General features: G+C 40.8%; 2 protein-coding genes across 2 annotated transcripts in view; both read right to left on the bottom strand.

The window, feature by feature from the left end:
* The window catches only part of sptbn5 (spectrin, beta, non-erythrocytic 5), a 43,056-nt gene extending 25,328 nt beyond the window's left edge, over positions 1–17,728 (bottom strand). Inside the window, exons 1-28 of the mRNA XM_074692864.1 lie at positions 17,615–17,728; positions 14,506–14,673; positions 13,523–13,639; positions 13,276–13,436; positions 12,963–13,191; positions 9,766–9,852; positions 9,574–9,681; positions 8,223–8,307; positions 8,011–8,144; positions 7,679–7,899; positions 7,467–7,605; positions 7,254–7,388; positions 7,063–7,151; positions 6,380–6,533; positions 6,034–6,237; positions 5,688–5,894; positions 5,317–5,479; positions 5,112–5,233; positions 4,797–5,030; positions 4,249–4,401; positions 3,998–4,128; positions 3,595–3,846; positions 3,433–3,508; positions 3,126–3,337; positions 2,773–3,010; positions 2,498–2,637; positions 2,206–2,305; positions 85–255 (exon numbers count right to left, since the gene is read on the bottom strand). Of these exons, the coding sequence (XP_074548965.1) occupies positions 85–255; positions 2,206–2,305; positions 2,498–2,637; positions 2,773–3,010; positions 3,126–3,337; positions 3,433–3,508; positions 3,595–3,846; positions 3,998–4,128; positions 4,249–4,401; positions 4,797–5,030; positions 5,112–5,233; positions 5,317–5,479; positions 5,688–5,894; positions 6,034–6,237; positions 6,380–6,533; positions 7,063–7,151; positions 7,254–7,388; positions 7,467–7,605; positions 7,679–7,899; positions 8,011–8,144; positions 8,223–8,307; positions 9,574–9,681; positions 9,766–9,852; positions 12,963–13,191; positions 13,276–13,436; positions 13,523–13,639; positions 14,506–14,673; positions 17,615–17,728 (4,344 nt within the window). The remainder of the gene's footprint in view (positions 1–84; positions 256–2,205; positions 2,306–2,497; positions 2,638–2,772; positions 3,011–3,125; positions 3,338–3,432; positions 3,509–3,594; positions 3,847–3,997; positions 4,129–4,248; positions 4,402–4,796; positions 5,031–5,111; positions 5,234–5,316; positions 5,480–5,687; positions 5,895–6,033; positions 6,238–6,379; positions 6,534–7,062; positions 7,152–7,253; positions 7,389–7,466; positions 7,606–7,678; positions 7,900–8,010; positions 8,145–8,222; positions 8,308–9,573; positions 9,682–9,765; positions 9,853–12,962; positions 13,192–13,275; positions 13,437–13,522; positions 13,640–14,505; positions 14,674–17,614) is intronic.
* A 3,348-nt stretch (positions 17,729–21,076) lies between these two features.
* Positions 21,077–26,753, bottom strand: part of ehd4 (EH-domain containing 4) — a 28,515-nt gene continuing 22,838 nt past the window's right edge. Inside the window, exons 7-8 of the mRNA XM_074692488.1 lie at positions 26,347–26,511; positions 21,077–24,596 (exon numbers count right to left, since the gene is read on the bottom strand). Of these exons, the coding sequence (XP_074548589.1) occupies positions 24,039–24,596; positions 26,347–26,511 (723 nt within the window). The 3' untranslated portion in view covers positions 21,077–24,038. The remainder of the gene's footprint in view (positions 24,597–26,346; positions 26,512–26,753) is intronic.

Genomic DNA, 26,753 nt, shown 5'->3' on the forward strand with positions numbered 1-26,753 from the left:
ACGAAACACGCATCAATGAAGCAGCACATTCCTGCGCCTCAGATGAGTTATTGTTGGACTGTTAACCGTTGAGCAGCTGTTTACCTGAAGCAGTCTGTCCAATCGGACCTGGTTAGCCTGCATCTCCCTCTCAGCCGCCTCGTGTCTCTTTAGCTTCCGGAGGATGTTGGTGGGATCTCGGTACGACTCGTCTTCTGCCACCTTGAACTTCTCTTCCATCCACAGCAGCAGCTCCTCTGAATCTCTCTGGAACTCCTGCAGCACCAAACATCAAGGGAGCTGATTGATACTTGATATTTACATAAAGTTCTAAAAATAGGGGAGACTGGGTATGGTTGTAACATGGGGAGAGTTGTAACACCACTAATCACCCAATCAAGGATAAGATAGGAGTCATTTCAACATTTACCCACTGATCACACATGCTGATAGTCAAGGCTGGAAACAGGTGCATGCAGATTCTATAGAAAAAAAAAACTGATTTTGAGGTAGGAAAGTAAATTTTTTGACCAAGACTATATTTAGTTTAATACTTATACAATTCCAGATAAAACTATTTGAATTATATCAAAATAATTTGTGGTTTCCCAGGCAAAATGTGATGCATTTTTCTCATGCCAGTCCACTATGCTAACACAGCTAGCTAAACACCAGCTGACAGGGGCAAGGAGGGTTGTAACACATCTTTAAAAAGTGTCACAACCAATCCTCTTATGTACAACTAAGAACATTTTCTTGATTTTAATAATGTTAAAAAATGCCTAGGCAGTGGAAAAGAAAGACTGACAGAGTTGTGCATGCAGATGTTTTTAAAAAAGGATCTGAAGAAGTCAGTAAGAACGGTACGTCAGTCAGCTCAGTCACAAAGGCACAAGGGATCTGCCATATTACTGCAAATTACTCCAGAAACTGAGGATCCAGTCATGCCCCAGTGTAGGTTACTGGAGCAGCAGCAAGGTTTTCTCAGAGGGCCAGGAGGAACTGTCACACCTCAGATGGTGTTTCAGTGTAAAATGTGATCATTTTAAATGGAGACTGTCTACTAATTTTGCGTTCAGTTTCCTACTGGAAAGTCGGGATTTATGAGTTCTGAGTGGGAATTTTTAACAAGAACGCCCCCCAGGGTCAGAATCTCCTACTGGGAAGTCGGCGGATCCACACGACCCCTGAGTTTACAATCAAAAATGGCTGACCCTGGTGTAAACAGTAATTTAGATCCTGTAATATTCCATTTAATTTAGCATTTCTGATGAGTGTTGGTCACACTGAATCAGTGGTATACATTGTATTGTTTTATGTTTATGAATAGAAATGTTGCTGCAATGACAAGTTTTCCAACATGGCAACAGGAATGCTCCTAACCTAGAGTTGACGTCATTCCCACTCCCCAGTTCCAATGAAAATGAAATAGAACTCAAGCCTCGACACGTTCAGCTGTAGGTCTCCAGTTAACGCGGTCACTATTTACCCCAAAACACGAGTTCCTCTTTTATGGACCTAATCCTGACAGAACTTAGTAGAACTTGACTGCGGTTGAGATTCGTTCCCTGGCAGCTGACTAAGTAACAAAAAAATGTTTTCATGATGCTTAGAGTTTGATTTGATTTTTGATTTGATATGACTTTTATTTCATTCTGTCAAAAAATGAAACATTTAGTTAAAAAAATAGAAATTATGCATAGAAATGAAAAGGGACCAGAAAGAGGAAATGTTTTTGTTATGTCTGCTCCCCACACAAAATATTATTTACAAAACACCTTGTGCAAAAATTTAAAAGAGCTGCAGGCCAACATGCCATATTACATTTTGTTTGTCCCCCCATCAAAAAAAAGGGAAACAACCAACAAAAAACACAAAGATTCATAAAAGCTTTCTATGTAGACTTCCCTAATTTCACAAAACAAAAAGTAACTCTTATTTCAACTCTTATCCCCATGTTTTATCTGCATACTTTTGCCTCTTTGGTGTGTTTTTCCAGATTTTACATAAGTTTATCCCTCTTACTGTGACATACCGTTCCTTCAACTTGGTTGGGAATCTTGTTTTTTCCAACATTTTAAATCCTCTTACATTATAATAGCTTTCTAGTTTTACATCAAGATGTTTTACTTAACTGAATAAATGGAACTAGATGCAGCTTCTGTCACCAAATTCATGTGCATCTTTACAACGACAAAGGTTGTAAAAGGTCTTTAATGATGATACCTGATATTTCTTTGAGGCCAGCAGCTGACTCCTCCTCTGCCTGCTGCTCTCTTTTAGCTTCTTATTGGCCTTCTGGATGCTCCTGCTCCTCTCCTTAATGCTAAAAGACAAACATAATTATTATTATATTTATTATTGAGGTTTGTACTGATATTTGAGAGTATAAAAAGTTCGATATACGACACTATGCTGATTCTTGTAAAAAGAAGGATCATGTTGGTAATATTTATACAAACATCAGAGTTACTTTCAGGGGTCTGTCTTTTGGAGGCTAAGCTTTCTCTGCTCTTACTGTTTTGCTGCGTAGTGTTGTTTGTTGATGAGCTCCTGACTACGCTCAGTGAAATTATAAACCCGCTGGTCCAAAGCTTTCAGGAGACTTTCCAGCTCGTCCTGTCGACCCAGCAGACTGTGAACACTGTCCACTGAGTCCTGCAGAAAATGAAATGCACACATTGTTAAACAGCATGTCTGTCACGTTCTATGAGACATAAAATCTTCACTGCTGGGTCAAAACTGTGAGGAATTTTGATTTCAAGGGAAGAGATCAGAGTAGAGCATCCTCACCCCAACATCTTTGACCCTCAGTCTGGCTTCGTGACCAGACAGCGTCGCCTCAATCCTGTCTCCTTCCTGGTTTAGCCTCTGGAGCTCCACCCCCTGCTCCAAACGCTCCTTTCTACTGTTCCACATCTTGTCAAGCTTGGACCAATCAGTGCTTAGTTTGTCCAGTGTTTGCTGGATGTCAACAGCCCCTGCTGACCCCTGTTGAAGAGATTTCCCCAACTTCCCCATCTCCTTCAGCCTGAGAGAGCACAGGAAAAAAAAACTTTAAAGAATTTTAAACAATAAAGTAAAAGTTGTTTTTAGACCACAGGGAACAGAATGACTCAAACATATCCATCTCCGTTCATCCATACCTCCTCCTCTGCTCCTCCATCTCCAGTCGGAGCTCCTGGTGCTGCTCCAGCAGGGCTACAGCTGAGGCTACGTCAGTGGCCGTCTCTTCCTGCAGGAGGCGGTCTTGCACAGAGCCCGCCCAGCGTTGCAGCTCTTTGGCCTGCTGCTGAAAGCTCTGCAGCCGACGGGCCACTTCCAGGAGCAGCTGTCTGTCTCCAGCTTGACGCTTCAGCTGGTTCACAACAGTAACAGGAGACAGCGTCAGAAAATAAAACTGCAACATTTTTTATGAATCAAGTTCATTTTGCATGAGACTGTAACAAAAACCTGATGAAGCAGAGCCTCCAGAGCCTGAACCTCCTCTTCAATGGCTGCACTCTCCGCTGGACTGCAGTCCTGCTTCCTGCGAAAGAAAACAACATCACAAACCTTAAGATGTTGACATTTTTCTTCTGGAGAGTTTGTTTTCTGTGTAATTCAGACCCATACATCTTAGCGATGCTCTTTAAGTAAGCGATCTTGCCCTCCAGGATCTGGATGTCTTTGAGGGCCTGAGCCTGGTTCTCCTCCTGGGTCCGCAGGGTGAACGAGCTGCAGCCCACGTCCACAGTGTCGAGGCGGTCCAGCTGACCCTGCAGCTGAACCTTTGCCTCCTCGCAGCTCTTCAGGAACGTCTGAACATCGGCTGTGCTCAGCAGCTCATGTCCCTTCTCATCCTTCAGCTGCTGGATCCGATCCCACCTGCAGACACCAGAAACCAGACTGGCATCAAGACCCAGGGTCTTTAAATGTGGCTGGGTGATGAGGCTAATTAGCTGTTATCCGCTGCAGCATCACAAGTCTGGTAGATTTTCAAGTATGTGGACTGAGCCTCTTGGTCTGGTGTTTCTACCTGTTGGAAACCTTCCTCTGCCTGGCCTGGATCTCTCTCTGTTTGCTGTGTCGGCTCTTCACCAGCTGCTCTGCTGTTCTGATGATGTCATCCAGCCGCTCACGCCCACTCACCAACTCGGTCAAGAAGTTCTGAAATCAGGCAAAATTAAAAGATTCTCATTTTCCAAAAATCTGAGTAAAAGCGATTGAGATTTCAGTGACGTACAACCCTCAGATGTTTAATTCCTCTTCTTATATCTTATTCTTCACCTCATATTTGGCCTGAACCACTCCCAGGTTGTCAGTGTCGGTGCTGAAGGTGTTCAGGATATTCTCCTTGTCCTCCATCCACGACTCAAACTCCTGGCAGCTGTTGTAGAATCGGTGCAGACGCAGCGTCTCTTCCAAACTCCTCGCCTTTGACTACAAAAACACAAAAACACTGATGTTTAACTTCAGATTCTCCACATTTCTCACTAGGGTTTTTTATGTTAGCACTAGGGCTGTCACTTTAACGCATTAATTAGACTAACACGATTGACCTCTGTTGTCTCTTCTCATGACCACGCGGCTCTTTCTCTCTGAACTACAGCGACACATCCTCAGTTTGAGCGTAAGCGGCCCAAACTTTTCTGACTTGCAGCGTCTCTCTATGCCTCTGTCATCTCACATCTTCTCCTCATATCCATACTGAGATCTCATCCGAAGAGCGCACCGCTCTCACCCACAGTAGTTTACAATCATGGTTTTGATTGACAAGCTCTGCCAGACCCCACCTCCCTACAAAGACAAGGAAAACTACATAACCCAAATCTTACTTTAACCAGGTTGTAGAGGGAGTTGTAGTCCTGGTCCAGGCCGGCCTGTGTGCTCTCCACAGTCTCTCTCTGGTACTGCGAGTCCGGCAGCCATGATGTCTGGATCTCAGTCGTGCTGCGACGCATCGAGCGGCTTCTCCTCGGGCGACTCACCTTTCTCTTCGGGCTTTCTGGATCCCCATTGGTGGAGGCAGGCGGGGTGGGGGGTGGAGCCTGTGCATAGTGAGGATATTTCTAGTTCAGGAAGTTGGCGCAGTGATTTAACAGCTACTGATAACTGCTGTAAAACTGTGATCGTACAGAGGTCGACAGGACAGTCAGGTAGGTTTTGGGGATGTATTGCTGGTTTCCTCGGCTGTCTCTAGCCGTGACTCGGTCGTCATCCAGATCAGTGCTGATGATGGTCACAATCTCATTACGATCCCACTGAAACTGACCTGAAATGAGACGTTATTAAAGGACATGTCTGATTGGGGTGAGATTACAAGTTTGGATCACTATCATGAGAAGACAGGTGTACCTCGGCTGTATCTGAAGCGGACTTTCGCCTTGCTAGCCTCACTCTGAGGGGCGGAGCTTTCAGAGCCTCTACCACCTCTGGGACGAGGTTTAGGAGCTACTGGCCCCTCCTCCTCTTCGGAGGAATCGCTGTATTGTATCATAGTTTTCTGCTGAGGCTCCACCTGAATAAAAGGGTTGATTCTTAAGAAATCTGAGCATCTACTGTATATCACTGCAGCAAGGTAACTAGGTACAACTCTTATCTGGTTAAGTTGGGTTAAAAAATCAACAAAAATATTAAAATAGAGCACATAAAAAATAAATATGTAAAACAAAAGGAGCATGGTTTATTATTCAGATCATTTAACAGAAGATGGAGTCAGCACTCACAGTCACAGCAGTCAGCTGCGCCGCGCTCCTCGCCTGCTCCGACAGCCTCTTTATCTCTGAACCGTAGGCCGCCATCTCCTTCTCCAAACGCAGGTGACGCTGCAGCAGAGCCGCCGTGCTTGACTCATCCTTCCCATAATCCTCGCTGGTAAGCAGGGGTTTCCTGTCGCCTAGCCAGGACTCAGCCTCCGCTACATCTGCAAAGTACTGGGGAGAGTGAAAGAAGTCAGGAGTGTTGTTGGAAATAGAAAAGGAGGTGAATGAAGGGGGGGAAAGTCCTTAAGGTGAAAGATGACAGGACTCTGGACTCTTTTCCTTCTGTCTGTTGAAGTCAGTCCATCTTTACCTGTTTTATCGTGGCGGCTGCCTGCAGTCTGTTGCGGCGTTCAGCTGCCTCGTCTCTCAGGTTGCTCCATTGCTTCTTCAGGGTCTGGATCCACTTCTGGATGGCTCGCTGGTTTTGCTGGTTTGGTTTGGACAGCAAATCCTGACCTCGACTCAGGACCCCCTGGTACAGGGTCTCCTGGGCCTGAAGCTCCGCCTCCAAAACCTGATGGAATATTATTCAAATTTAGGGTATATTTGCTTTCTGTGTGCTGCACTTTGGGTCATTTTTTAATTCTTGTTGATGATTTTTTTGTTGCCACTGGTGCAAAATCACACAACGGCTATGAATGAAAATCAATGAACACCTTGTGTTTGTGTTGGGCCAACTGGATGTGGTTCAGGTCTCGCCCCAGTCCGGCTGTCTGGAGCTTTAACCAGCGTTCATAAAGCCACGCCTCCAACTCCACACAGTCATGGAAGAATTCAAACAACCTCAGCTGAGCCTCCAACTGTTTCCTCCTGATGGAGCGGAGGAAAAACAGAGGGAGAAAAAAGGTTAAGAGAAGAAAAGAGGACAGGCCAGAGGACAGGCCAGAGGACAAACAAGCAAGAAAAGAGGGATAAAAAGATGAATAAGTGATGTAGGAGAAGGAAGGAAAGGACGGGAGAAAGGAGAAATGAAGAAGGAAATGAAGAAGGAAAGGAAGATGGAAGAGGAGACGAGATAAAAGAAGGGATAAAGAAACAAAGCAGAAAATAAGAAAAGAGGAGGACAAAGGGAAGGAGGAAAGCAAAAGGGAGAGAAAAAAGTAGGAGAGGAAGAACCAAAAAAAAAGATGAGAATAAGACAGTAGTAGAAAGGTGAAGCCAAGAAAGAGATGGAAAAAAGAAGAAAAGGGAGGAATGGAGGAGAGGAGGTCAAGGAAACGATGAGGAGGGGAAGGTTGAAGAAAAATGAGGACAGCAAAAAGACATTTAATTTAGGACATCTGTGTGTAGAGTGAAGACAAATGTTGCAAATCTGCTGCAGGTGAAAAATGATCAGAACCTGCTGCTGCTGAGGGACACCAGAGATTTATACTGAGAGTCAAGAGCTCTCACTCTGCTCTGAATCTGCTGACCATCTCTCACTTTCACCTGAGAACAGAAGGAGATCAGAGAAAAGTTGTCCATCATGAGGAAGAGGAACTCAGACCTTTGACTTCAGTGAAATAAGACAAGGAGGAGAATCAGTCGTACTTTCAACACCCTGCTGCTGATGGTGCTGATGGTTTCACCGTGAGCTGAGATCTGAGCCTCCAGGAGATCCTGTTTCTGGAGGAGAGACTCCACCTCTGTGAGCTGTTTGCCAAGTTCAGAGGAGCTGGCCTGGGACTAGAGAAGGAGAGGAGGGTAAAACAGTTTTAGAATAAGCAACACTTTAATACCTGTTAGTCTGTGGGTTACACTCACCTGCAGCTCCTTCAGCTCCTGGGAGACAAGCTCGACGTCTCTGAGAACACTGAGATTTTCAACTGCATTTCCCAGCAGCCCTCTTTGGTCCTGAAGCTGCTGCAGGAGGTCTTTCCACCGATGACTGATGCTCTCCTCTCTAACAGACACACAAATATTCAGTGAATGATTCATGTACATGCAGATGTTGTAGAGAACAGTGTGTCCCTCACCTCCTGATGATCTGCTCCTTGCTGTGGTAGTTTTCTCTCTCGATGGTCTTGGCCATGTCTCTCAGGGCAGCAAAGCGGGGCTCTCTGGCCAGAGCGTCAGTGGACAGAGCTTCCAGGCGCCGGCCAGCCGCTTGAGCGTCCTCCAGAGTGGAGAGTCCTCTGATGTCTTGTCTGCGGATCAGACGCAGCGTGTCCTCCAGATAACCCTCCCTGAGTGCTGCCTGAGAGACAGACAACAAACCAACTCCTTACCTTTAAAGATTCAAAGCAAGGAGGTGACTTTAACTTTCAAACTTCGTATTTCTTAGACTAAAAAAAAGCTTCTGTTTTACCTTCCTCTCAAACTTCTGGGCAAGCTGCTCCAGGTTCTCCAGGCGGAGCAGCGCCCCCTGCAGGGCTCGTTCCCGCTCGTGTTCAGCTCTCTCCAACAGAACCCAGCTCCTCTCGATGTCACTCAGGGTTTTACCTGTTAAGATGTTAACACACATTTAAAGGAGGATAAATCATACATCTTATTGTGTTTTGATGCATGTGTGATACTCACCTTCTGGAGGATTGTAAGCTCTCTGGTTGTTTGCAGCCAGCTGAGTCTTCAGACTGAACAGGTGAGCTTCAATAGTCCCACGCTCCTAATGAAGAAAGAAAGAGGAAAAGTTCACAAAAATGTAAAAAATTTTCTGAAACTGTGAGAAACTAATGGATTGTTGTTCCATCCAAACTGTTTTATCTTCACTAAAGAAGTAAGAGTTCTCTTTATTTGAGCTTTTGAGCTTTATCTGATAGATTTCTTCCAGAATAAACTAATATTTTTCTTTATAAGGTTAAAAGCATCCACTATTATTGTTTAGTTTTTTTCTTTTTTTGTTTTGTTTTTTCTCAACTTTTGGTTGACATTTAATATATCCCAGAAGAGTGGAAATTCCATTACATATTGTCAATGGACTGTTGGGGCTATGAAAAAAGAAACCCAAAATTTCTTACACTTTACTTAGGAGAAAAATAATGACCTCAAATAAAAGCCTGTCTCATTCAAAGGCAGGGTCTCCTTACACAGCAGTCTGCGTTAGAGAAGGCCTGATTTTTATAATGACACTAAAGCGCAACACATCGTATTTACTGATGACCAAACAGTCAACGAAGAGACCACAGAGCTGGACTGATGTGATCCACCTTCCTGGTCTTAGGGCTCTTGGAATCAGCTCCAGCTGTCTGATTAATTTTTTAGTGAGACCTGTAAAGACTCTGTTACATGGACTAGTTTTTCAAGGTCTTGCTGATGGATAAGCCCTTTAATCCTGTATTGTAGTAGGCCGACTTTGTAATTGTCTTAAGAACATTAAAATGATTACATTCGTTCAAAGAAAGGTCTACCAACAGACACAAGTGAATAACCACAAACAGATTACAACACAATAGGAAACAGCTGATGGTTCTTTGCTGTAATTACATTACACTGATTGGATAAACATCTACTGGATAAACAAAAAGGCCTTTGTTAAACAAATGGTTTGGTAATCATACTTATGAGACGCAGAATGAGAGACACATTCAGTTTGACTGATTGGATAAATGAAAATGTTTATTTTTTAAAAAATGTTTTGAAAATGATAAGCATGAAAAAACTCATCAAACAGAAGTTGGAATATAGAAACCTTTCAATTTTGCAAACGCTGTGAGACCTAACCAAAAACAAGTTGTTAAATCATCGATCTAAGCTCATTCACATTTTCAAAAAGGAGCAGAAGAAAGTAAAACATATTATTTTCCACCTCTTCTCTATTGTTAATTGACGAGTAAAACAAAGAAAAAGGAAAATCCAGTCAGCTAAACCATGCAATATATATTAATTAAACTGGTGGGTGAAAGAGCTTCTTCCTGTCATGATGTCATCTCACCTGATATTTTGGAGGTTTCTCCACCGTCCTGTAGGTCTTAAAAGCCGTCATCAGCTTCTGCATCTCCCTCACAGAGTTGGGGAACCGTCTGTCATTCAGCTGCACCACCTTCAGTCAAAATCAGTCATTTCAGCTCCGACAAACTTCACCTCTGTCACCTCATATTCAGAGTGTATAAATAATGGTTGGTACCTTTGTTTTGATCCAATGAAGCAGATCTGAGACCATCCTCTCATACTGAGCCTTCATGGCATCCAGCTCCATCAGCATCCCGACAATCTGAGGACAACATGAAGGACACATGAAACCACATGAAACCAATGTCTAAATTTTGTGTTTAGTTTTAAAGCTAAATATCATCAGGGTTACAGGACAGATAAAAAGGCATCAGGGAAAAAATGTAATAATAGAAGTGAGATGCCCAAGGGTTGATCCTTGAGGGACATCACAAGTGATTTAAGATTGCTTTAATAAACACTATGTTCTTTAGTGATACAGAAATGTTTAACATTTGCAATCACTCTTATATTTCTATCTATATCTAAATCAGCTAGGCTGTTACAGCAGCTCTCTCTTCCTTTTCTGTTAATTTTTTCCTCATTTTCGTCATTTTTGCATTTGGAGTGGATCATTACTTTGTATGGTTCATTTGTTGGTCGTGGACACCAAACTGGTTTTGTCTTCAGTAATATTTTTACTACTTTTTCTCCTGTGTTTGTCTGGAGATCCTACATGTAACCAAAGCCACATTGTTTACATGTGAAATTAGCTGTTAGCAGCCTGTAGCATATCAATGCTAACTGGTGCAAGGCTGGATGTTTCCCTACAAGGTGAGGAGAAGGAGGTGAGGATGACGTGCTGGTTCTCAGGTGTGAGCTAAGAAGTGATGACATTGACCTGTCCTTCCATCCATCGGTAATGTGAGATCTATCTCCGATAAGATGGACGAGCTAGCCATGCTAACCCAGCAAGAGAGAGAATACCAGAAGGCAGAGTAGCATCATGCTTTTTAAAGAGACGGCTGACGGAGCTAATGCCACATTGGAAGAGCTTCACCTGCTGTGAGCAGACAGGATCCAGGAGACAGAGACTGAACAGACTGCTGAAGAAGCTCAGTCCTGGACCCTGTGGAGGTGGAGGCTGGCTGACTGGACAATGATGGACAAGCTGTCAGCATCTATTTTCTTATGGACCTTTTTGCACCTTCTATACACTTTCTTACTTTCTTTTTCTTGATTGCTGCAGTGCCTCCTTGTGAATTTCTCCTCAGGGATAAATAAAGTATTTTCTTTTCTATTCTATTCTTTTTACTGAACTCAAAGAAGAGTTTAGTAAAAAAAGGCACAGCCTAAAGATCTCACCTGAAGGATCTAATAAGTTTTTTTTTGTTTTGTCTTTTTTGTTGTTTTTGTTTTGGGGAGGGGAGGTTAATAAGTAATCATGTTTCTGTATCATAAATGAACAAAACACAGAACACTGTGGAGACAAACCTTGTGGTAGGACATGGCTGAAGACTCGCTCCTGTACTGCTTCTTCACCCACTGACCACTCAGACTCCCTCCAACTGACATGCTGTTAACCCTGAACATATACAGCTACAGTATGACACACAGCTGGATACCTGTAAACTTTTACCTGCATATTTGGAAACACCTCATCAACATGCTCCAAATGCACAATGAAACATCTAATGTGCAAAATCTTAATTTTCAGCCTTTAATGTAACATCACACCTTTTGTCACAAATAACTGCTGCAAAGCTTTAATTACTCCAACAAGGCCACACAAAGAATACATCCTCATTACCTCAAAATTAATCATATTTTTTAAAAAAATCAACTCAAACCTTAACTTAAGTGAAAAAAATGTGGACAGTTTCTTCTAAATAGCTTGTTCACACCTCAAACAAACCTGCTGTGAAATGAGGCTGACAGCTTTCACCTGAATCTAGCTAGAGCAAGTTCACGATCATTATGTGACTCCAGGTACATCACTGAAGCTGGGCATACCTGGTTTACCTGATGAATATACATAAAAAGCCAACATCCCTGAAGATCTGCCCATCAGAAAGTCAGGAAGCTAAAAATACAAACCATTAGAAGACACAAGACTATCTGTTTTTGACTTCTCTGGTGGATACAACAAGATGAAAACAACAGTCAAAAAATCATGTAATGATGTCATTTCACCATGAGACCATAATGCTAATTTAATTCTTCCCAAACTACACCACAAAGAAAGTGGCAAAGGGAACTTTACAGCTCAGAAAATATCTGGTACTGTCAACCCAAAGCCCTAAATAACAAATCAATAACAAAACCAAGAAAGCAGAAGAGCTAATGCAACAACAGCTCTGTGAACATAAAATAGGAGCACCTGTACTGCTTTAATATCACCTGAAATCTTTTCCTCAGTAGTTAGGCTCCACTGAACCAAAACAACTCAAAGCTTTACCCTCATCCATTCTCTCTGTGCAGGTGCAGACAGCAGGTACAGGCGTGTAGCTCCATGTTAGCTCAGTAGCTGTTTGCCTGGTGAATGACTGCCCTGACTATTCTCAATGTGATCTGCTCTGATTAGCTTAGCGTCCGCTGCCCCGCCCACTTTCACCTACACAGTGCTGCTCTGGAGCTGTAACAGCTGACATGAAACATCCCCCGACAGCAACCTCACAAGTCACTATCCAGCTCTAAACAAAAACAGTTCATGTGTTTGTGAAGCTGTCTGCTGGTGTTCTTTAATCACAGCTTCCTAGTTAGTGCTGCCATCCAGCATCTCCTAACATTTGTGTGGTTTCTCTTTGGAGTTTTCTGATGGGGTTTGGTTATAAAGTCAAGCACAGTATTTGTGTATGTGTTCTGTGTATTCCAGCTCTACCAGCAGGGAGCTTCCTCTCCTGTCAGTCCTGAATCTAATCCAGCAGTAATCCACTGACTGACAGGTAGGAGGAGGGACCTGGAGGATTAGCGGCACTGAGTGTGTAAGAGTGTGTGAACCAACAGAGGAGAAGCAGGAAGTGAAGGTTTCTACAGGTACCTGAAGTGTGCGGACCATGCATGCTTTTTACAGAGTGTTGCTGTAGTCCCTAAAGCTGCCTGCAGAGGGAGCAAGACACCACTGTTTGGATTATTAGCTTGTCTCATGGTCTGACATTAGTTCAGCACATTTTTTCATCACAATCTGGCAAACAGATAAGCTTTTATTTCTCCTACTTATTAATTTATACAAACCTAAAGCAGAAATCATTGTGTTGGTATGTGATATGATGCATTCAATTTCTTTTTTCATTTAATATGTTATTGTAATGGCTGCCTGTACCTGTAAGATGTACCTACACTGCCCTACATGTGACGTGATCTGTGCGCTGTTGTATAAGTGGTGATTCAGACCTTAGCGAGTCTCTTCTGGATGGTCTGCCCCTGCTTCATTTTGGAGAAGTAGTGATAGTACAGGGACACGTAGGTCATGATGGACTTCTCATCAGGGTGAGGAACCACAATGTCGTCCACTTCCAGCAGCTGCATGATGCCAAACTCCCGCTCAGCCAAAGAGAAGGCGTGCTCCAGGTTACGACGGGGATCATCGCTGTGAAGACGGCGGTAGTCAAACAAATCTGGCCTGGAATGGAGAAAGAGGGACAGGATGGTGAGATATGAAGATGAAGAGCTGAAAATGTGCATGTGTGTGTCTGTGTGGAGTTACCTGTGTGCATGGATAAGAGCGTTGAAGGCAAGTCCGCTCCTCCAGCTTGACGAGAAATCCTGAACGTCAACGCCATCGTAGCCAGCAGTTTTTCTCTGACACCAGATCAGCAGAGCTTCCTTTGCCGAGCGATGAGCCACGCTACCTCCACCTCCAGCCCCCTGAGCAAAGGATCCATGAGTAAAGAGAACTTTAGCGTAAAGCCTCAATACTTTAACTGCAAAAAAAAACAAGTTTGTGTGCCTACCTCGTCAAGATTTATGGGTCCGATCTGGAACCTGAGGATAATGATCCACAGAAGACCTAGGATCAGTGTACGGTCCCCATCTACCACATTCTCTGGACCAATTAGATCCACACGAATCTGACAGAAAAAAAAGTGTCAAGTTTGAGTGAAACCAACCACTAGGGATGGGTACCTTTCACATTTGAAACAATACAGTTCCGATTCCCGTTACATGGCAATTGGAATCGGTACTCCACAGTACCAAATTTCTGTACTTTTGTGTGCTTATGTGGTATGAAATATCAATTTGTTTGATAATAGAATGGAAATTCTTTTCAATTTGTTCTTCAATACATAACCTTGTAATGCTGTGTTCATGTCAAGCATGGAAAATCACCTACTATTCCACTTCCTCACAGTCAGAAGGATGTATTTAGGTACCTAAACATGGTACTTTTTGATTTTATGTGAAGGGGTACCTGGTGCTTTTTAAAGAATTTGGTTGGTACCTATAAAAGGACTTAATTTGGTACCCATCCAAACCAACCACATGAATGGTGAGTGTCTCTGGGTCTAGACTTAAAATGTCTTGGGCAGGCAAGTCAGCTTTAGTTTTATACTATCAGACTGACTTGAAAAGGAGAGTTTTAAAACTTCTTTTGGACTTTCAATGGCTGTACATGTAAATTCCTTTGGTTTCAGACCCCAAATGTCTTGGAAAAGTAAAGTGTTTTGATTTTGATGAATCCAAATGACTTAAAAAGGTAAGTTTCTTGGGGATTTAAAACTCTGAATGATTTAAAAAGGCACTAAAAAAGGACTTTAAAAGGTGAGGTATTTTTGGCTGATTAGTTTACAGATTCTGAATGGCTTCAACAGGTGAGTTTCTTTTGTTTTAGACTTTAAGTGACTTGAAAAGGTGAGATAACTTGTTTTAAATCTACAAAACATGCCTCAAACCAGCCAGATTCCTACATTTTTACACCATGAATTAGGTGTGCTACCTTTGTCTTGAGGAAGCCAATAGCGATGCTGTTGTTCTCCAGACAGTGGACTCTCAGTTTTCGACGGCTGGGCGTTGGCAGCGTCTCCCTGGATATGAGCTCTAGTAGACGAATCAGAACGACTCCGGTTTTTAGCTCGGTGTAAACATCCGTTAGCTCCACACGCTCCTGTAGGAGATGAAGAAAGTTTAAGACTATTCTTTGGGACCTGAAATCATCATTGTAAGTACAGATACACATGAAAAACAACTTAAACTTGACACACAAGTTTTTTTTATATAGGAATGTACAAGTGTGAGATTTAAAGGTGTGGGTAAATAATTTGACAACTTCTAGCTCTGCATGTTATATAATATGAGCCATAACCATATACAGAGACCTCTGACTGAACTTTGCACTGTGTGTGCGCGGTGGGAAGTTCACTTTCAAAAAAGCTAATTTCTCATAAATCATTCCAAGAGTCGAGAGCTTCTTCCCCCTGAAGTGTGTTACATAACGTCTCCGTCCACTCTGCATCAGGACATCCTGCTCATCTGCAGGTCAGGTAACACCCTCCCACAGCTACATCATCTAGTGGAGACGCTCTTAGAAATAACACAAGCATCATTCTAATTTTGGATGTGTTTTGTTTTAGACTGTACATATCTGAGAAGGAATGTCTCCTGATTTGAGATGCCTCGGAGCGAGTCCAGCAGATTTTCAACACGACTCCTCAGTAAATGTATGAAGCTAGCTCCAGACCTAAAAGCTTTTAGTCTGGTTTGAAGTCCTGAAAAGTTCCTGTTACTCTGTTACTTAGAAGAAATATCTTTAAAAAATTATTTTACAAACACAGAGATGTACTTCGGACTTTTACCAAAACACAGTAAGTTGGGTGATGTGTTTGGGTGTTCTGTTTCTGGGAACTGTGCTCCTGATAGTGTGTGCCTAACAATTGAAAAAGGAAGCAGAGCTATCAAAGCAGGTTTTTATAGGATCACCTTGGTTTGATTTCCTGTCAACATGAAGATACCAGAGTTTATCACATCCTGAGAATGACCAAAAAAATGTCACAACATTACTTTTAAATCACAAAAGATTGAGATAACTTTAAAAATATTCTGCAGGAAGCTTTAAAGGTGGAATTATACAGTGTTGGTGAGGAAAATATTAACCTATTATAATTTTCACACATGTCTCATTCATCGATGATGAAATTATATATATTACCAAGCTCACAAATACAATAAATACTAGGTATTAAACTAATATTTTAAAATAATAACATTGGGTTGTTGAAACGATATTTTACTTAATCTTCAATAGCATGATCATATATTTCATACGTGATAAATTGAATAATATCTTAACATCAGAAAAAGTAATTAGCTGTGGAGTAAACAAACGGTAATGCATATAATGCTACCTTAATTATGTTAATAAGCGAACATAATAAGAGATATCTTATCCTTTAACCGAGGTGATATGAGTAAATGGATCATTTTTTTAAGTTATCACCAATAATGTTACAAAAAACATCAACGTTTTTTCCAGGAGCCGGTTAATAATGCTCATCCGACGACTTCGCTTCTGTTAACGTCTGAGTACGTACGACCGTTAAACACCAAACCACAACGGCTAGGTCACCAAAGTATTCGTAACGTCGATGTACGTGAAAACGATGATATGTCACACTCACCGGAGGTAAATAAACGTCTCTTTCGACTCATAATGGTGGGAAATGTGAATTTAGGTGAGTTTACACTAATAAAATTCATAATTTTCTCGACTAAGTGTATCCTGCAATTAAAACGCAGGTGTGGTAAAAAAAAATTTAAATTCTTCCTCGGTTGTCGTATCTGTGTAGGTGTCCAGTAGCAAAGTGCTCAGTGCTGCCACCGGTGGCCAGTGCAGGTACGGTTACAATGGACCAGCGACAGTATATGGTAAAGTAACAAATGAATGCTCTATTTGATAACTATCTCAGTATCACGAAGTCTTTATAATTTCATACCTATCTAATTTCTTATGTTATATAGATATATTACATTAGCATATATAATAAATTTACTCAAACAATGTATGCTTTAATGTATAATTTAAAAAATGAAGTTGAGTTTTTTTTTTTTTTTTTTTTTTTTTTAATCTTATTTTATTTTTATTTTTTATTTTTGGTTGTTTTGTTTTGTTGTCTAAATGTAATGTCAATTATATCCATTATTCCTGAAGTCAACCCCTTCTGTGATCAGATCATAATAATTACTGCAGTTAAATATAACAGAGAACATGACCATAGGGAATGATAGAAAACAAACCACGTCAGACCTTGTGCAGGATAAGCATGTGAAGTAAGTATGTGTTTAAAAGCTTTACAGCATTTTTTTTTTCCTATGCTGCCATCCTTCAGAAATCCCTGAGGAATTCTGGGAATGAAAAGCAGCAGCATGTTCAGCCAGAGCTTCATCAGTCATCCAGTTATCAGAGAAAAGACATGAAATCAAACCCAGATCTACAAGAACCGTCTGGAATCTCACAGCTGTCCACAGAACATGAGACAGAACTGCATTTGTATTTATGCTCCGTGTGCTTTTTTTCTGTGTATGTTATCATGACTGGTGATTAATGTGTGTTTTGAAGTGTGTTACCAACTGGAGGACTGCAGGTTATCAGGCAGAACGTGATTGATAACAGTGGGAATGAGGCTGACATCAAGTCTGCAGGCACTAAACTTATCATTTGTCTGACTCATAAAAAGCTAAGAGCAATGAAGCAGACAGAAACACAGTCATGATAATGAATCTTTGTGAAGAACAGCTGTGAGATCTGAATTCAGATCCTTTATTCTAAGATAGTCTAAAAGTAAAAAGGAGAAAAAAAACTCCAGAGTCATGGTGCAGGAAAGAAAAAGCAAAGTGCTGAGTCACTGTTCACTGCACTCATGTTGGTTACAGTCAAAATAACACTAAAGACACCGCCTGCATCTGTCTGTAGACTTAACAACAAACACAGACAGAGAGCCGGCATGGAAACACAGCTGGATTGGACACACTGAACACTGTGTTCAGGACATTTAAAGTAGTGACACATCAGATTATATCCCTTCTTTCTTCCTCTACTCTTCCTGCCTCACCCCATTTTTGTAGAAGACACTGTTCATCCACTTGGTGAAAGTTTTCTTCTGGACCGTCATCCTCTGCTCCTGCAGCTCCCTGACCCGCCCGGCCCCATCCTCGTCGGGATCCATCCTAAAAAAAAAATTCACAAAGAAAAGTTTCAAATATCGGTTTGAGTGCAAGATATTCAGGCGACAACACACACAAACATGTGTTTGACTCATAAAAGATAAGAAGAGCAGAGAAAGTCAATTTGAGTTCTGTATGACATCAAACAGGAAATGAAATTGCACCAAATTTGTTAAAATAGCAGGCACCAAGGCAACAAAAATACTATTTTTTCCTATGAGCTTTTTTTTTGGGGGGGATCAGGCTGCACTGATTTAGTTTTCTAAGATGGTCATTGTCAGATTAAAGAGTCTGAAACTCTTCCTGTGATTGGCTCAGGCTCACTGACTTTGACCAATCGAACCCATTTCTATTCGATCAGGTTTTTTTCTTTAACCCAAACCATGGATGCCGAAAACGGGCAGCTGGTAGAGGTGGTGGATTCTAGGGGCCCATCATTGACAGGGGCCCAGAAAGGTCCCTAATAAAATTATACAGGAGTAATATTTCTTTTCATGGGGCCCAAAATCCCTGGCGGTGCCCCCGACCCCAACATCAATCAAAATTGAAAGGACAGACATTTCTTCACCTTCCCAGTATCAAAAAATTAAAAACATCCTTACTCGGAACAATGTGTGGCAATGACTGTTGTAATCCCCTGTTTTTCTTTTCTTTTTCTTTTTTTTTTAGACCACCTTGATAATCATAGTGGGTTAAGCTGAGATAAGATTCCTTATCTTGTCGGATGTTGGGTCTTATTTAGGGTGAGCAGGGTTTGACCTAAAGAATCTTGAGATAAGATTGAAAAAACTGATTAAAGTTGTAGCTGGTTAAGTTGTGAGTCACTGTAATGACTTCATGTCCTGCAGGGGGTAAATCTGCACAATAACACATCAGTCTGTATTAGTCTATTCATGTTTTGGATACATAACCTTTGAGAGACAAAAAAAACTCAACATTTAATTCAATGTGTCTCAAAGAAATGCAAAATTTGAATGAACTCTGGCGTTACTCTGCAATCCTGACACCAGCTCCTGCTGTGAGTGTGTGAGATAACTTTTTATGCTTCTGACACATTTTATGTCGATGCCACTTCCTTCTGCTCCCACACGTTTTCTCTAAACCCTGTAAAATTAACGAGTCTTGGGTGACAAAGTACAGATAAGTTTTACGACATTTATTATCTACTAAACCTTTGTCTTTCAGAGTATTTTAACGAGGATCAAGAACTCAGGACTTAGCAGTTAAGCTGCATGACATGGGGAATGAAAATTTTAAGGTTTGTTTAAAAATCAAAGCTTAACAAATATTCAAAAAGACATGAGGTGAGTCCTGTAAATGTTGAGATAGAAAGTCATCTACCGTCAGCTCATTGAGTCCATATTAAAATACGTCTTTGTGCTGACATGAGCAAACAGCTTTGGTAAAATACTGCTGTAAAAATTCCTCTGCTGTCATAATCTGTGTGTGTGTTCAAACTTCAGTCTCCTTGGATAAATGGATGGATTACTGGGTAGATAGATGAATGTATGTAGTAAAGGATGGACATATGGAGCTGTTGAATGCTGAATCTTAATTTTGTGAAGTCTTCTTAAAAAAGAAAGAGAGTAAAAAGCACTATTGTATCTTAAAGTTGTAACATGAGTTGGAGTATTGGAGCTTGGTAAAAAGCAGGGATTGGATCAAAGACACCAAATTAGGATAAATCATCTCACATTTCCAGCTGTTATTTTATGCAAAGCTAAGTTGCTGTAGCACCATTGTCTCTGCTGATATGCACATTTCAAGCATGCCAGTGAACTTTAGATAACACCACTTTCTGACACAATACAAACACTTTAAACAGACTCTATACATCCTCCCGTGTCCATACATCATGTCATGAGCGGGAAACAGAGGCTCAGAGTCACACACGACCAAAATAACCTGAAAACTATAAATCCCTCAGAGTTACAAACAGAGAGAGAACAAAACACATTAAGGAAAAAAGAAAGATGTCCCTACCAACAGGAGACAGATTTTTTTTTTGTCTTACCTTCCTCTTTCTTTATTCCTTTAGTTGCAGAATCTGTGACAGAGATGGGTCAAAACTTAAAATCCACCTGAGATCAAACATTGAGTCTGAGAGATCGGATGGGGTCTGAACAGGGTGTCACCAGAAAGAGAAAAAGCGTTTTCATGTGGTGTGTTCATGTTCATGTGTGTGAACTTTGAAGCCATTGGATTTACAGCATGAACAGCTCTGCTCACCTGACAGCAGGTGTAGGGGTCAAAGTTCACTCTGACACACACACACACAGAGTCAGCCAAATTAAGTGATTCAGCAGGTCAAGTATCAGTTTGGGATTCCTGGAAAAGCTGAGTTCACTTTCTGCAGGAAATATTAGCGTCAATTGAATTAAAAACTGGCTAAGTTCTCTAGATTCATTTTTGCAAAGCACACGCTCCATGCTGGGTCTGACAGATGACATTAAATGATGTATTCATTGTTTATTTTCACAGGAAGGTAATATAGGAGTGAAAACAAAGCTGCAGGAGAGGAGAGGAAGAAGGAAACAGTTCAAGATACAAAGAAAACAGAGAGAAGTGTGTGTGTGTATGTGTGTTTCCTGTGCAATGACACACGTCCATCCTTCGTCCTGCCAGCACCACCTGACTGCAGCTCTGAGGAGAACAGGACGTTATGTAACAAACACACAGGAGGCTTTTTTCACTGGAAATGCTTTCTGAAAAATAATTCCTGTTTTTATTTTTAAACGAGAGTCATGTTTGTGAAGTGATTATTTAAGACACATAACAATTTTTTAAACTCTAGTCTTAGGTTTCATTTGGTGAAGGCACTTTTACTGTACTAACCTTTAATTCCAACAAATCTGATTGATAAATATTCAATTTTTACTTCCACCAATATATGATAAGTCTACCTCTTTAAGATTTTATCAATTCATAATTTAAATGCTTAACTGTTTTTTTTTTTTTGACATCTTCATTCAGCTGGAAATTGCTGTTTAGTTTCAATTTTTTATCAAAGAATAAAGTTGAATTTTCTCCCAGGGCGGATGGATACAGAGTTGTTTATCAAGAAATAGTCCCAGCAGATTTTTTGTGCATCTAAACTGAGTTTATCAGCAAGTGTTTTTATATGATTGTGTGTGTAAGATTGATAATTTGAGGGAACCAGGCAAACTGTTTTCACTCTTTTTGCTACATAAATGTTTTAAAGAGAAAGAACGGACTGTAATCTTTTAAATTATTTTTTGAATTTCTTTATTTATTGTAAAGGAAACAAAAAATATCACCTATAATTTAACACACTTCTTACACCAGAAAATGTAGATTACATCTGGTAAATGGAATAAACTTTATTAGTCTCCATATCTGATGACAGAACAGAGAGAAAGAAAGAGTAACAGACTGTTTAGCACTAGGAAATTCAAACAAGAATATAAAATCCATCAAAAAAAAAAATCCTTTACATTTCGATAAATTGAGATTTAATTAAAACATTTTCATTGAATGTACAGAGTAACTTAGAAGAGTATCTTTACACAGAACACAAATTTCCCACCCTGCCAATGTTCCTCAACCTAACAGACAAATGATTGTAAATGTATTTTACAGACAATAACTCACAGATGGGGAATAATAACTTTAGTTATTAGAGAGATGAAATACATAGACATTTTGACCAGTAATGTTTAAATTTGATATTTTATTTTATATATGTCTTTCTTTGCAGTTTTAAAGGCACTGAACAGAGGCCGCCCAGCTGCTGACTCCTCAAGCACAACAATCGTCCCGTCATAGGAACAGGGGGCGTCAGAAACACGTCTGATGAAGGCGTACTAAAATGGAAAGGCACTGCTTTGAGCATTTTTAGACAAACTCAACCTTAAATACGCTCCTCAACTTATAAAAGCTGAAATGAAAACAGGCACTGATGGAGAGTAAGTGCAAATGTAGCAACAAAATCTGAGTATCTTTGGAAGCTAATGTTGCATTAGCATTATTAGTTTTGGTACTAAAGCTCAGATGAAGCTGAGAATATGTAGGAGTAATATGTTTTTAAAACTCAGATTTATTATACAGACAGAACAAAAGGACAAAAAGGGAAAAATATCAAGAAAATGAACAAGAATAGCATAGTTTGTGCCATGCTAGTCTTAACAGCAAGCTACAGCTAACATCCAACAGCTCAAGTTTGGGTTGAATAGCAACAATGATAAAAATTAACCTGAATAAAAATGATATAAAAAATGCTTCAAACTTTGTCTCAATGTGATTTAAAGGGTCATAAACTTGCTTCCCTGCAGCTAATGTCCTGTTTTATTGCATCTAAAAAATGTGAGCCTCACATTTATTTTCATTAAACTCTCTGCTGTTGTGAAAAGCAATATGCCATTTGTTGAATCTGTACATTTTAAGAGAAACTTTGAGAATTTGAACTCTTAACCACTAAAATGTTGCTCTTCTGTGCCTGTTTGAACAGCTTAGCTATGCTAACAAGGAGTAGCGCTTTCATTAGCCTGCAGGACTTACCACCTGTTTATAATCTGGACATTTCAGTGTTGTCATTTCCAAATTTTTCAGAATTAAAAAATAAAAACTAAAGCAACAATAGAAGATAAAACTCATCTGTATCTCATCCTTATGTGCTATAACAGAGGCAGAAGATGTTAGCATGTCCAGCTAACTGGCTAACAATATACAGAATCAAATATGAAGTTTCTTAGAGATAGGGGGTTAGCACATCACTGTGCTGGAGGTAAGGCAAATGTCTGCTGCTTTATCCTGCTCTTTGCTGTTTTATCTTTGTTAGCTTTATTTTAGTCGAAGTAAAGCTAATGTTTTTAGCCTTGAAGCTACAGCTGAAAAAATCCACTGGCAAAAAGTAAAAAGCCCCTGAAGCTCTGCTAAGTAAAGTTGTTTTAATCTTTAATGCTTTCGATGAGGTTTAACTGTTTAAACAACAGTTTATGTCGTAGATTTTGACTGGTCACATGTCCGTGTACTTTGGCTGTTTTTGTTCCCTCCTCAGTTTTACAAATATTGAGACCATGCTGGGGAAAAATACTCTAAAAACAAACAAGCAAAGGAGCTCATACGGTTTCCATAAGGAAGAAAGTGTGCAGTCAGCAAGGTCAAAGGTCACCATCTCTCTGCTGCTGTTTACAATGCGAGGAAACTGAAGCCAACAGACACTGACTGTCCATTTAAACATGTTTCAGGACGTTGCCCATCCCAGAGGACACGTTAACATGCGCTGCAGTGGCAGAGCGAGCGGTCATTTCCACTGTCATCTCCTCCTGACTGCGGGCTGTTTAAACAGGACAGACTTTGACCTTTGACCTCTGAGCGAAAAACTGCTTCCTGGTTTTAGAAGTAAGTCTGCAGAGGACAAAAAGTAACTGCTCCCTTATCTAGATATTAAGATGGATGTTTTGAGTTTCTGACCTTCTGGTATCAGGGTTGTAAGGGTTTAAAGAGTCAGTACACCTGCAGAAGCAAAGCTTGTCTTCTTTTTTTAACAAGGTCAAAAAGTTAAATAATGAAATGTATGGCAGAGAAATGTTTAAACCACCAAGGAAAATTATCTGAGCATTTCAGGGGCTAAACGGAGAGCTTTATCCTGTATCCTTTAGTCTGTATCCTTTTGGCAGTCTGTGCAACAAACTGAGATTTTTTTTTTTATACTTATTTCAAATAAAGGCCTGGGCTGATAACTGAAGCACCTTCATTTCTGTTGGACAAAAACTTTTTCTGTTTTAAAACTTTGATACTTTTTGGAAAGGAAGTCAGTTTCAAGAGTGCTTCAAGCTATATGCAGTGAGATAACAAAGTAAGGCTATTTGTTTCAATTAATCTCACATATCCCATCCACGATTAGATATACAGAGGAGTAGCACAGTATTAGAGATATTAAGGCAGGAAGCTGGTTAAATATCAAGATACTTTATCTCACACATTGTCCTCTTTCAGAATAAAAGTGTTCAAATCAAGGCAGTAAAATAAGAGGATGAATTTTCATCTGTCTTCTTTGGTGATTTGTGATCAGCTGTATATGTAAAATAAATGAATATATAAAATCTTGTAAAAATAAAATCATAATATCTTGACTTCCCTTCAGTCAGTTTGGTCTGCTGTCCTGATACTTAGACGTGAGTTAGCGATGTTTGGAGATGATGACAAGCTCCGCTAAAAGTTTAACTTCAGCAGCTGATTGGTTTTCCTCGAAGTCTGAACATCCACAGCAGGAATCACGACCTTCAGCTGTTTTTTTTTTTTTTTTTACATTTGGACTTCCTCTCAGCTCGGACAGTCTCTGCTGGGGCTCTAGTCCTCGCTGTGGTTGTACAGGGTTTCAGCAGTGGGGTCTTTGCGGTGGGATGGGGGCACCAGGTGGTCGGGCAGCTCAGTGGGCAGCTCGTAACCCTCCAGTTTGATCCTAATGAGGTGCTGGGCGAGTGCAAACTCCTCATCGTCCAGCATACCGTCTTTGTCGCAGTCTGCTAGCTTCCAGATCTTTCCGAGCACGGTGTTGGGCAGCCGTGAGTTCATCATCTCCTTCTTGGCGTTGACGCCGGTGATCTTTCCATTGACGGGCATCAGCATGTAGAAGATCTCGTCGTAGCGGTGTTTCTCACGGCTGACGATCCAGTCCTCAGTGTCGGCACCGGCGCTGATTCCTTCGCCGTAGCCATGGCCGAAGGGCCCGTCCTGGGAGCCCTCAAAGGCGCCGCCTGACACCATCGCAGGTGGCGCCTTGGATTCCTCCTCTCTGATCATCGCCATGAGAACGGCGATCTTTGTGGCCAACATCTTATCCACTGATTCAATCAGCTTCATCTTCAGAGACGGGAACTTGCTGAAGTCGTAGTGTTGCAGCATGTCCTGCAGGAGGAGACACATGAAGATGGTTTAAGAAACAGGTTTGTAACGTCACAGAAAGTAATTTTCACTTCATTATGTAATAACGCTCCATTTCGTAATAATCTGCTGCATTTTGTGATAACATTCTTGAACACAATATGTAATGAGCTGCCACATTATGCAATAAGGGTCTTACATATTGCATCACAGGGATAAAAGCCAAAAAAAGGACTGCTAATTATATCCCGCAAGGAGAAAAAAAACAGAGCTGTTTTAGAAATAAAACTGGCACGTTGTCCTTTTTGAAGCTACATTATGACTTTTTATCTCACAATTATGAATTTTCAACCCATAATTACGACTCTTTATCTCATAATTTGAACTTTTTCTAAATTTATTATTTATATTTTTTTATGTTTATATATTCATAATTTATATTTTATTTGTTTATATTATAAAATTTATTATTATTATTTTTTTATAAATTAATATTTATTTGATATAAATACACACACACACACACACACACACACACACATATATATATATATATATATATAAAATTTTCTTCATTTATTTATATTTTCTTAACTTGCGGAAATGGCCCAATCCATATGTTACAGATTGATATTCTCTGGCACTTCTTTCTTAGGTCTGGTAAATAAATTGCACACCAGAGCCGAAAGTAAAGTCCAAACAGGACAGGCAGTGCATGCTGATGCTCACTACCACAATAAAAGTCCCGTACACAGGGCGGTCCATGTAGCAGATAAAAGTTCAGGCTGCAGCCTACATAGAAAAAAAGATATAACATTAACTAGTCCTGCCCTGTAAAATGTAAGACCGCTGAGGTTTTAAGACCAGCACATGGCATTTTTATTAAATTGAAGATACTTTAAGGCCTTAATTTTAGATACATGAATTTAAGTCTTTTCAAGACTTTTCAAGGATCTGCGGCCATCCTGTTCACAAAAAACAGCCCCCTCTAAACTCTGAGACTGTAAGACTCACTAAACCAGTAAGAAAAAATACAGATCCTCTTTCTTTTTCATTTATGGAGATACTCTGTGTGTGACCTAATAAGAAGAGAAGTTATTTGAGGTTCATTCTACAGATTCGAACTACTTTTTGCCTATTTGTCACCAACAGGGGGCGACAAAAACCAAAGATAAAACAAAAAACTGACGGATCTTCATGTTCATTAATAATGTCTCACAGCTGGATGAACCTGAGCGATCATGTGATCAGATCTTAGACTATAACCTCTCTGCAGCTGGACTCAGTGTCCTCTGTGACCTCTGACCCCTGAGCAGGAACACTGCTCACAGAAGAGCACACACACTACACAGCACGTGTGTAGTATGTGTGTGTGTGTGTGTCCTCGGAGTCCAGATCTCACCGGGGAACTCAAGAATCCCAAACATCTTCCTCTCGTCACTAGTCCAATAAATACTAGTGTAGCTGGGGAAACTCACACACACACACACACACACCTGCAGTGCAGCATCTCTGCAGGCCTCTCAGAGCAGCTGCAGAGTGTTTTCAATCTGTGACAGAGTTCAGTCACCTTTTTAAAACACTTTCACATCAGTAAACCTCCAAAAATGTGTTTACTGCTGTCTTTAATCACAGTTTGTTCTCAGACAGTGTTTCAGACGTACAAACGTGACGCAAATCGGCATGACATATTGTTTGAACATTTCTGTCTGAGTGAATCATGGGATCAAATCCTCTCTAGCATCATGCAGCTGTGATGTCACTCTGTTAGTACCTGCATCTTGGAGACGTTGGGGAAGTCTCCGGGGCTGATGTGGTGTTCCCTCTGCAGGGTGGTGTAGATCTCCGGCAGCCTCATGATCAGCTCCTCCTTCTTCTTCTCCCTGCCGAACAGAGACGGCATCTCCTTCTTCAGGTAGCTGATGATGTAAGCGTGCACCTTTAGGGAACAGACAGAAAGATTTACGCTAGAGTCACACACACACACATCTCAAAGTCCACCAGTTTGACAAAGGGTTCTTCCTGAGCCCCCCTGCAGTCAGACCTCAGCTGAGCTGCGTTCAACAACATCAGTGTTTATGTAACAGTTTCCTCGATCACAGACTGAAACAGGAAAACCTCTGTGCACACTGAACCCTGACAGAGACAGAGGACAAACAAACTACAGTACAATAACATAAA

This window comes from Halichoeres trimaculatus, unplaced genomic scaffold (genome assembly GCF_033239565.1).
Source record: "Halichoeres trimaculatus isolate MK-OKI-2021-1 unplaced genomic scaffold, fHalTri1.1 fHalTri1_scaffold_17, whole genome shotgun sequence".
NCBI classification, from domain to species: Eukaryota; Metazoa; Chordata; class Actinopteri; order Labriformes; family Labridae; genus Halichoeres; species Halichoeres trimaculatus.